The following is a 12,284-nucleotide window of genomic DNA, read 5'->3' as shown; positions in this document are numbered from 1 at the left end:
GGCTATAAATATGTTCTGGTGGTCATAGACACTTTTACAAAGTGGGTGGAAGCATTTCCAGCCCGCACCAACACCGCGAAAACCACAGCCAAGATCCTAACCCACCACATCTTTACAAGATGGGGACTCCCCCGCAGTATTGAATCGGACCAAGGTTCTCACTTTACGGGACGGGTCATGCAGAACGTCCTCACGATATTTGGCATTACCCAAAAATTCCACATTGCGTACCACCCACAGTCGAGTGGTATAGTGGAGCGCATGAATCGGACCCTAAAAACCACCCTCCGAAAAATGGTCCAGCAGAACAACACCACTTGGGACTCAGTTCTCCCTTTTGTGCTGATGTTTTTGCATAACACTGTTTCCACCTCCACAGGTTACATCCCACACACTCTTATGACCGGACGCCCCATGAAAGGGACAGAATACTTGTTAGGTTTAGACCTGACCAGCCCTGAAGTTACGGCCCTCACCCACGAGAAAGCCGTGGAGCAATTAGTTGCTAATGTAAAAACGGCTCAGTTAGCAGCCGCAGTTAAATTGGGCACCAAAAAGAAACAGAGCAAAGCCTGTTTTGATAAGGCAGTGTATGATATAGGACAGCAAGTGATGTTGTCTGTATATAACCCCAGCACATTCCTGTCTCCAAAATACTCAGGTCCGTACTCCATTACGGATAAAGTAAGCCCATCGGTATACAAAATAAAATACCCAAATGGTAAGACTGCGTGGTTTCATATAAACCAGTTAAAGGCTTATGGAACACAGTCAAACCACTCCCACCACGTCATGCTTGACGCAGCAGACCACACCCCGCCCACAGCCAATGTAACCAGACCACCCCCCACCACATTCAGCCCAGACACGGACTCGCCCTCGACTCCACCCCCAAAATCTGCGCTCCGCAGACTGCAGCAGCAGGACGACAGCCACAGCACGCCTCCCTACTATCCCCATACAACCGGACCCACACCCAGCGACTCCGATTTCGACTCCAGTGATCCCTTCATGATCACTTTTCTAAACAAATCCCACCACCGACCACCGAACCACACGGACGACCCCGACTTTGTCCCCACACAACTCGACACAACTTATTGGCACCGCGACAACTCCTACAGACTCGTCCGCAATGATGAAAGCAACCCCAACTCACACCACGCAGCCCTTTTAGGGCCAGAGTTTGGCACCCGGGAGAAGGGGACGACCTCGAGTCCGACTCCCAAACCGCCATCCCCTTTGCGACCCTGTTCGCAACAGAGAACTGAGGTGTCCACATGATGTTTAAAGGAAACGCTTGGGAGAACCTGCAGGATGTTTTATGTTATTCGTACGTTTGTTTTGTGTTGTTCGTCCTACAGGAGAATTTCTTTTCCAGCCGCTTGTTCAGCGGTACCAACTTATCTGCAGATACCTGGTCACCAGACCAGACGCTTGTTCAATGGAACTAGCTTGTCTGCAGACACTTCAGCTGATACCGGTTCGGGTACCAGACGCCCGATCGTAGCTGCTCTTGTGATTCAAGGATAGAATCACTGTAGCAACCCCACCACGATGACTACGTTTTTGCCCGTTCTTGTCGGTTGCTCAGGCAGTGGAGAAACGGCGTGAGACCCGCCCTGCCTGGGGACCCCCCCGTTGGTCAAACACGCTCGGGTAGGGGAGATACGGCATTGGTAGCCGTCCTACCCGGGGACTCCATCCAAATCTTACCCGTCGCAGCCCATACGCACCTCATTTGGCATTTTTCATTTCAAAAAGTTTTATTTGTTTAGGCGACCTTTAGGTTGCTGCCATTTACATCCTGGAACATTTGGATGGTAAATCAGCACTGGTCCGTCATTGGGAGGTGTGCCGTGTCCTAAAATTTGTTTTTGGAAAAAGAAAATGAGGGAGTCACACATAGTGACCAATTATAAGGGAATAATTGGCCCCAAAAGGACAGACACACTAACATACCGGATATTAAACCAAGGTAGTTACAGATACTATGTTTGTTTTTACAGAACTCCAGAAGCTCTAGGGCCGGAGAAAACAAAAAAACACAAGAAGGAAAAGGAAAGAGGACAGCCAGGACAGCCATGAGGACTTCTTTCATCGTGCTCAATATTTTTTTCATGAACACTTGGGTGCGCGGGAACGCGGACCCCATTACTTCAAACCTCCCTGCCGTTAATGTTTCAATGCCCCGCAGTACCCAAAGCCCAGTCACCAGCGACACTGCATCTTCCTGGTGTGCCAGGTTCATAACCTGGTACTCCCTGTCCTACGTGATTGAAGCACTGTTAGCGTTGCCGATACTCTGCTGTGTAGTGCAGACTATGCGCCTCCGCAAATGGAGAAGGAGAGCGTACCGTGCTCGAACCCCGGTATATCGGATCCGATCCCCTATATTTGGTTATGACCAGACCCCCGACCCCCGCGACCTATAACAAAATAATAAAGAGCATGCACTTGCGTTATTACTGTAAATAAAACTTGTACAAAAGATGTACAAAACTTTTCATGAACAAAAAAAAAATGTATGATCCTGAGCTTGACTGCCAAGCCAGGAAAGAGTATATTAAACGTTGTGATTGTTGTTGTATGTTTTAGGAAGATAGGATAATGCAATGTTTAATGTGTATAGTGTATTTAGGTAAAATTAGAGATTTCAAGTTTGTTATTTTGTAAATGCATGTGCCTGCCTGACATAGCGCCCTTAGAATTGTTTAGGTAAAAAACATTTGTGCATAGCTAGGGTCAGAGCAGTGGCCATGTAGGAGGTGTCCTCCCCCGGTCAGGGAATGGAAAGAAGAAAATGTATGTGATCCTTCACGCTTCACGTTAGGATCACAAGGAGGGAATGTAGCCACCTAAAATGGCTGATTCCCGAGTAAAATGGTAATCCCCCGATCTAAAATGGCGAACGAAAGAGGCTGATGGGTAAATCAGCCAACAGGACTCAAACGGACAGCTGCAGGCAAAACAGTGTATTCGGCTCTGGGGAAGTCGGCCCAGACCGATACCTGCAACCATTAACAGCACATCAACCCAGCCATCTGCATACTAAGCAGCCATCCCCGGGAACAATTGCTACACATTAGCAACATAAAGCCGATCCAGACTTTTCGGCGCCAGCAGTGGCTAAGACAAAGAAAGGTGGACGACAACCCCCTGATCAAGAAATCGCCCCATTATTGGAGCATATCGAACCCACTGATTGGGCAAGTCCAATCACTTGGAACCAGGTTCAAGGTCCGTCCCGAGAGGCGGGAAACCCCTGGGAACTATAAAAATAAGGGGCCAAGTTCAGATCGACCCTTCTTCTACTCGCAACCTTCGAGACCCTTCGACGAAGAAACAAGTAAGTGTTACTCCAGCGATCGCTACCTGATAGGTGTTCCAGACTATCGACTCGTACCAGCCTTTTTGAATCCCGCAGGTCAGACCCAATTCGATAGACCATTTGTCTCCCTGACCTGGTGGGCCATCACCAAAGTTAAGTATTGGCCTTTAGTGGTAGGTAATAGTCTAGAAGTAGGATTATTGTATAAGTATTTATTGCTGTATATAATAAATGATCGTTAATTTAACTTTTACTAAGCGATGTGCTGCATTATTAATCATTACTTGAGCTTGAACCACGTGGCGGTATCAGAAAGATACCTGGCGACTCATGAGCAAAGGTGACAGAATTAGACCTAATAAAACTAAGGCTAATAAGAGCAACAGATCTTTCAAACCTTGACTGCTCCAGTAACTTACAGACACCTGGGGCGAGATTCTCTGACCCCCACCGGGTCGGAGAATCGCCGGGGGGGCGGCGTGAATCCCTCCTCCACCGGCTGCCGAATTCTCCGGCGCCGAAAATTCGATGGGGACAGGAATAGCGCCGCGCCGGTCGGCGGCCCCCCCCCCCCCAGTGATTCTCCGACCTGCAATGGCCCGAAATCCCACTGCTGTCATGCCAGTCCCGCCGGCATGATTCAAACCACCTACCTTCCCGGCAGGACTGGTGGCGCGGGCGGGCTCCGGGGTCCTGAGGGGGGAGGGGGGAGGGGCGATCTGGCCCCGGGGGGTGCCCCCACGGTGGCCTGGCCCGTGATCGGGGCCCACCGATCTGTGGGCGGGGTGGGGGGTCCCGCCACTTCCTTCTGCCGGGACCCCCCATCCCACGGGGAGAATCCCGACCCAGTTTTGTAAATGAAACACAACAACTGTTTATTTATAACATCAATAGAGAGAAAGTATGCATAATGGCCAGCTAATCAACTACTCCCCCCCCCCTTTACCCTACCCAAACACACAAAAGAGGGACACACACAGAGGGAAGGGGGTGGTAAATATAATAGAGGATTAATGTGTGATGGAAGAGGAGGGTATACTTAGCATACTTAGCCCCCTACTATATGCCCTGTACACACATGATTGTGTGGCAAAATATGGCTCCAACTCCACGTACAAGTTTGCTGACGACACATAGTGGGTCGATCTCGAACAATGATGAGTCAGAATACAGGAGGGAGATATAGAACCCAGTGGAGCAGTGTAATGACAACAATCTATCCCTCAATGCCAGCAAAACTAAGGAGCTGGTCATTCAAATTCGTATGTGTGCACATCACCAAAAATCTGTCCTGGTCCACCCATGTCGACGCTACGACAAAGAAACCATAACAGCACCTATACATCCTCAGGAAACGTAATAAATTTGGCATGTCCACATTAACTCTTACCAACATTTACAGGTGCTGCATAGAAAGCATCCCATCTGGCTGCATCACAGCCTGGTATGGCAACTGCTCGGCCCAAGACCGGAAGAAACTACAGAGTCGTGAACACCGCCCAGTCCATCACACGAACCTGCCTCCCATCCATTGACTCTGTCTACACCTCCCGCTGCCTTGGGAAAGGGGGCAGCGTAATGAAAGACCCCTCTCACCCGGCTTACTCACTCTTCCAACTTCTTCCATCGGGCTGGAGGTACAAAAGTCTGAGAACACGCACTAACAGATACAAAAACAGCTTCTTCCCCGCTGTTACCAGACTCCTAAATGACCCTCTTATGGACTGATCTGATCTCTTCATGCATCTTCTCTACCATGTAGAACGACACCCGATGCCTGTGTCTATGTATTTACATAATAGATTTTATGTTTGCCCAATTATGTATTTTCTTTTCCTGTACGGGATGATCTGTCTGAGCTGCATGCAGAATAATACTTTCCACTGTCCTTGCTATACGTGACAATAAACAAATCTAATCCAATCGCTCCGGATGTTGAAGATTTTTCGGGTTCACTATCCTTCAAGGATGCGAAGTGATTGAGAACCGCCGGTAGAATGAATAACGAGAGTCTTCTGGCTGGAACCTTCAGGTAGAACTCTCAGGCTGTGGGATCGCCTCTGAGGATTCACTTTAACTTGTATTAAACTGGGCCTTGACTCGAAAGATCCACGTCGGGTCCGGTTAATTCTGACTTGCTTCCAACTCCACCAGAATAACTATCAGCCTCACTGGGATAAGACTAGCGTCCTCCTCACGAGATTGCAAAAAGGACTTTTTCAACCACTGATTCTGCTCAGCAAGTGGATTGGATCCTTAAGATTACTTGTCTCCACTCAAAGCTAGCTCTCAGCTTAGATTTTAATCTTACTTAGTATACAGTTTACTCAGAATGTCTACCAGCTCGGCTGAGAAGAAAACAGAGCCTCCGAGTGGGGTGTTTCAGAGAGATTTACCCTGAGAGAGAGAGTGAGAGGGAAAGATTCAAAAAGAGCTTCCCTCTGCTCTTAAAAACGAAATTGAAAGCCAACACACAGTCTCACAAAATAAGGAACATTCCGGGAAAATTAGCACCGAGAGCCAGGAAAATAAATTAGTCCATTAGCTGACAGCCAAGTCCACCAAGATGTGTCATCATTGATGTCAGAGCAGCAGCACAGCCTACTGTTCCCTCCCGGTTTTGAATTAAAGGTGAAGTTCATCTTAAAGGCATAGGCAATTTTTTTTCCAGGTCCAGAAATTATAAAAGCCAAAATAACAGGAAATAAGGGACTGACAAGGATTTACAGGAGGATCCCTACACTTCTCATACAGTATAAATCTGTTGATTTCCCTTACTTTGTATTATTGCGAGTGTCCTGATGAGTGGAAGATGAAAATCTTCAACAAAAACATGTCTCTCTTTTCAGCAATTCTCATGCTCTGTACTAACAAATTACAGCCTCCCAGAACAGAGTCCAGGTACCTTTCTTCGTTCTGCAATTCAGACTTTGAGGCTAAGTTACTTAATCTGCTCCACATCTGGTTGTCAGGGTCTGAAACATATTGCACAGATTTACACATGTTGCAGCCATGGCTCACCACTATACCTGCCATGTCTGTCTAATCTTACTTATTTATTCGATTAGTCAATAGCTAATGGAGGTAACAGATCAAAAATAATTTTTTTAAAGCGCTTCTTTCCCTCTGCGCCAAATTCCAGCACCTCTGTGCTGTAGAGTAGGTTTCTGTAGCAGACCTTTATTGTCATGCAAAAATAGAAAGGAAGGGAACTTCAGTGACATGCATCAGTTCTTAACCAGACAAAACATCTTATTGCAGGCCTCTCCAAACTTCTGGAAGCTACAGAATCAGTGGCTATTCTTGCACAAGAACTGGCACATAAAGAAAAGGAGCTGGCAGTGGCATCACGTAATGCAGATAAGGTTGGTGTGCATTAAAGTTTCATATTTAATATCATGTATCACATCTTGTCACATTTAGATTTCAGATGATCAAACCTTAAAAATCACGAGTTAAAATCACGAGACATGCAGTTTTGTTCATTGTAAAAAATATTAGTTCAAATGAAAATGATTGCGACTATAATTATGAGAACTTGCACATAGTTTCTGTCTGTATGATATGACAAAAAAGCTCACTACATTTAAAGTAATGATTGCAGTTTATGAAATATAAACCACCTGCTGACTACCACTTCCAGTAGCTGATGAATCAGTTCACCTCCATATTAAACACCACACAGAATAGACATTGAGGTTTACAAGGGTATGGATGTATTCTGGGTGATGGACATCAATGTCGTCACCAAAGGTGGCTAGATAGTAGCGCCATTGACTGAGCTGGCTAAGCCCTAAGGGACGTATCTGCTAGACTGGGCCTGCAGCACACGGTGAGAGATCCAAAGTGAGGGAAAATCTTACTTGACCGCGTCCTCACTTTCAGAGAACTGTTGAAATAATAGGGTAATGATAGCGGGGGATTTTAACTTTCCCAACATTAACTGGGGTAGTCATGGTGTGAAAGATTTAGAGGAAGCGGAATTCTTAAAATGCATCCAGGAGGATATTTTGAGCCTTTATGTAAAAGGCCATACAAGAGAGGGGGAGGTACTGGACTTAATTTTCGGTAACAAAGCTGGGCAAGTGGTTGAAATATCAGTGGGGGAGCATTTTGCAGACAGTGATCATAACTCAGTTAGTTTCAAGATTGCTGTGAAAAAGGAGAAGAATGGACCCAAAATCAAAGTTCTAAACTGGGAGAAGGCCGATTTTAATAAGTTCAAATATGATTTGACCAGAATGGACTCAGAGCAGTGCAAAGATCTGTGACAGAACAAAAGGAAATAGGGAGAGTACAAGGCCACGATAAAAGGTGGGACCAAATCCAGTGAACGCTGGATATACAGCGTTGGATAAAGAGAAAAAGGGAGGCTTATGGCAGATATCGAGGGCTCAAAACACCAGAAACCCTAGAGGCATAGAGAATGTGCAAGAGGGAACTTATAAAAGAGCAAAAAGGGGCATGAAAGGATACTGGCAGGTAAAATAAAGAAACATCCTAAGTAGTTTGACAGGTACATTAAGGGTAACTAGGGAAAGAGTAGGGTCCATTAAAGGACCACAGTGGTGATTTGTGTGTGGAGTCAGAGGATATGGTTGGGTTGTAAATGAATATTTTGTGTCAGTATTCACTCGTGAGAGGGTATTGAAATCAGGGAGAAGGACTTAACAGGGACAGCTTCCATGGCAGCAGACAATTAATTGGCTGTTGTTGAGAACATGTGGTTCTGGGGCCTGTGGATGACCAAAGTGGTATTACCTCCAAACCCACCTCTTTGGGCCCATTGTTGGTACCCCAATGTCAGTCAGGAATTCAGCCCATGATTACTAGTGATGCTCTGCATTCTGGTCCAGGAGCCTTTTTACATGTCCTAGATGTTTCACTGGTGGCCTGTGTGTCCTCATGTGGAAGCAATATGCCTTCCTGTAACCTCTGCTAAGCAACTGTCCCCATTCACAACCAACAAGATAGTACAGCTGGAACCAAGAACTCCATGGGGCTGATTTAAGCTTTTGGCAGTAATAGGAAAATAGATAACAGTGGATCAGCTCGCCCTCATATATCTGCACCAATTTTCCTTTGAAAGAAAAGTAGCGTGCAGTGGATAGCAATTGGCCAGTCCACTGTCACTCATTTTTCATCCACTTCCAAATGCAAGAATCGACCCAAACCTGTCTGGTATAGCAATGAAGAGTTTGTCACAGACAGATTATGGGGACAATTTAACTGGATCTGTCATTCAGAAAGGGGATACTAGTGCCCCCAAATTACAAATAAAATTACAAACAAATTCCTGTCTCTGAACTGGCATCCTGAATGAGGCCAACCACTAGATGACCAGCTTGCTGGCCTGTTTTAAAATTTAGATCCTTTTAATTTTTGTTCACTAATTCCTGCACAATGTTTAGCATCATGTGTGCTTCCTCAAACATTGAAGCAGTCCATGTCCAAATTCAGCAAGGCCTGGAAAAATATTCAGACTTGGGTTGACGAGTGGCAAGTAACATTCGTGCAATGATCATCTCCCAACAAGAGAGGATCTAGCAACCGCCCCTTGACATTCAATGGCATTACCATCGCTGAATCCCCCACGATCAACATGCTGGGGGTTGCCAATAATCAGAAACTGAACTGGACTAGCTATATTAATACTGTGGCTACCAGAGCAGGTCAGAGGCTAGGAATCCTATGGCGAGTAACTCACCTCCTGACTCCCCAAACACTGTCCACACCTACAAGGCACAAGTCAAGAGTGTGATAAAATATTCTCCACTTGTCTGGATAAATGCAGCTCCAACAAAAAGCTTGACATCATCCAGGAAAATGCAGCCTGCTTGATCGCACCCCCTTCCACAAACATTCAATCCCTCCACCATTAACTAACAGTGGCAGCCGTGTGTACCATCTACGAGATGCAACTCCTGATTCCCCCAAGCCTGTCCACAATGATTGTGATGGATTACTGTCCACTTGCCTGGATGAGTGCAGCCATGACTAGTAATACAGAAACTCATGGTAATGCAATAAAAATCTGGAATTAAAAGTTTAATTATTACCAGTAAACCATTGTTGATTGTTGTTGAACCCAACTGGTTCACTAATCTCCTTTAGGTAAGGAAATCTGCTGTCTTTAACCAAGTCTGGCCTGGCCTACATGTGACTCCAGATCCACAGCAATCTGGTTGACTCTTAAATGCTTTCTGAAATGGCCTAGCCACTAAGTTCAAAGAAATTAGGGATGGGCAATAGATGCAGGCCTAGCCAGCTACCCCCACAGCTCCAACAAAACTCGAGAAGTTTTATACTCTCAGGCAAGATAACCTACTAATTTCACAGCAAGCACCCCTTCACAGAAATTGTCCCTTCTTCACAGAAAGTCCTGTCCCTCCCTTCACAGTAAGTTCCTCCTTTCACAATCAGTGTTCCTGATTATGGGCTGAACCCTCAACCCCCGTTTCACATGCAGGCGCTTCCCCTCCACAGGCAGGTCCTCCACTCCTTCACAGCATGTTTACTCCCCTTCGCAAGCAAGACCACAGCTCTTTGCAAGCAAGACCACCACCTTCGCAAGCAAGACCACCAACTTCGCAAGCAAGACCACCCGTCTTCGCAAGCAAGACCACCCGTCTTCGCAAGCAAGACCATCCTTTCAGAGGCAAGACCATCCCCTTCAAAAGCAAGACCACCCCATTCGCAAACAAGACCACCCGTCTTCACAGGCAAGACCACCCGCTTCGCAGGAAAGACCACCCTCTTCGCAGGAAAGACCACCCCTTCACAGGAAAGACCACCATCTTCGCAGGATAGACCACCCCGCTTCGCAGGCAAGACTACACTCCTTTGCAGGAAAGTCTACCCCCTTCGCAGGAAAGACCACCTCCTTCACAGGAAAGACCACCACTCTTTGCAGGAAAGACCATGCATCTGCTCAGGAAGGACCACCCCCTTCAGAGGAAAGACCACACCCTTTGAAGGGAAGACACCCACTTCACAGGAAAGACCACCCCCTTCACAGGAAAGACCACTCCCTTTGCAGGAATGGCTGCCCCCTTCACAGGAAAGACCACCACCCTTTGCAGGAAAGACCATCCCCTTTGCAGGAAAGACCACCCCCTTCACAGGAAAAAAAAACCTTTGCATGAAAGACCACCCCCTTCGCATGAAAGACCACCCCCTTCACAGGAAAGACCACCCACTTCGCAGGAAAGGCCACACCTGTGACAGGAAAGACCACCACCTTTGCAGGAAAGACCACCACTTTTGCAAGAAAGACCACCTCCTTCACAGGAAAGTCCACCCCGTTTGCAGGAATGACCACCCCCTTTGCAGGAAAGACCACCGCCTTCACAGGAAAGACATCCCTCTTTGCAGGAAAGACCACCCCTTCCACAGGAAAAACCAATCTCTTTGCAGGAAAGACCAACCCCTTAGCAGGAAAGACCACCCTTTACAGGAAAGACCACCCCTTTACAGGAAAGACCTCCCTCTTTGCAGGAAAGACCACCCCCTTTGCAGGAAAGACCAACCCCTCCACAGGCAAAAACACCCTCTTTGCAGGAAAGACCAACCCCTTTGCAGGGATGGCTGTCCCCTTCTCAGGAAAGACCACCCCCTTCTCAGGAAAGACCACCCTCTTTGCAGGAAAGACCACCCCCTTCACAGGAGAGACCTCCCTCTTTGCAGGAAAGACCACCCTCTTTGCAGGAAAGACCACCCCCTTAACTGGAATGACCACCCCTTTCACAGGAAAGACCACTCCCTCCGTAGGAAGGACCACCCATCTTTGCAGGAAAGACCATCCCCTTCTCAGAAAGACCGCCCCCTTCACAGGAAAGACCACCCACTTTGCAGGAAAGAGCACCCCTACACAGAAAAGACCAACCGCTTCACAGGAAAGACCACACCCTCCGTAGGAAGGACCACCCATCTTTGCAGGAAAGACCATCCCCTTCTCAGAAAGACCGCCCCCTTCACAGGAAAGACCACCCACTTTGCAGGAAAGAGCACCCCTACACAGAAAAGACCAACCGCTTCACAGGAAAGACCACCCCCCTTCTCATGAAAGACCAACCCCCTTCATTTGAAAGACCACCCGCTTCACAGGAAAGACCACAGTCTTCGCAGGAAAGACCACCCCCCTTCATAGGAAAGACCACCCCCTTCACAGGAAAGACCACCCCCTGCACAGGAAAGGCCACCCCCTTTGTACGAAAGACCACCTCTTCGCAGTAAAGACCACCCCATTCACAGGAAACACATCATCCTTCTCAGGAAACACCACCCACTTTGCAGGAATGACTGCCCCATTCTCAGGAAAGACCACCCACTTCTCAGGAAAGACCACCCCCTTCACAGGCAAGACCACACCCTTTGCAGTAAACACCACACCCCTTTCAGGAAAGACCACCGTCTGCAGGGACGACCACCGCCTTCTCAGAAAGACTATCCCCTTCACAGGAACGACCACGCTCTTTGCAGGAAAGACCACCTCCTTCTCAGAAAGACCACCCCTTCACAAGAAAGACCACCCACTTTGCAGGAAAGACCACCCCTTCACAGAAAAGACCTCCCGCTTCACAAGAAAGACCACACCCTTCGCATGAATGACCACACCCCTTCATAAGAAAGACCACTCGCTTCACAGGAAAGACCACACTCTTTGCAGGAAAGACCACCCCCCTTCATAGGAAAGACCACCCCCTTCACAGTAAAGACCACCCCCTTCACAGTAAAGACCACCCCCTTCGCAGGAAAGACCACCCCCTTCACAGGAAAGAACCCCCTTTGCAGGAAAGACCACCCACTTCACAGGAAAGACCACCCCCTTCCCAGGAAAGACCATCCCGCATCACAGGAAAGACCACCCCCTTCACAGGAAAGACCACCCCATTCGCAGTAAAGACAACCACCATTGCAGGAAAGACCACCCCCTTTGCATGAAAGACCACCC

General features: G+C 47.6%; 1 protein-coding gene across 1 annotated transcript in view; it reads left to right on the top strand.

The window, feature by feature from the left end:
• The window catches only part of LOC140411190 (dynein axonemal heavy chain 8-like), a 2,783,184-nt gene that overhangs the window by 1,421,743 nt on the left and 1,349,157 nt on the right, over positions 1-12,284 (top strand). The window contains exon 67 of the mRNA XM_072500280.1: positions 6,593-6,696. Coding sequence (XP_072356381.1) covers positions 6,593-6,696 — 104 coding nt within the window. The remainder of the gene's footprint in view (positions 1-6,592; positions 6,697-12,284) is intronic.

The sequence above is a fragment of the Scyliorhinus torazame genome, chromosome 4 (assembly GCF_047496885.1).
Source record: "Scyliorhinus torazame isolate Kashiwa2021f chromosome 4, sScyTor2.1, whole genome shotgun sequence".
NCBI lineage: Eukaryota > Metazoa > Chordata > Chondrichthyes > Carcharhiniformes > Scyliorhinidae > Scyliorhinus > Scyliorhinus torazame.
Note: the sequence above shows the minus strand (reverse complement) of the source record. Positions and strands in the feature narration are given on the sequence as shown.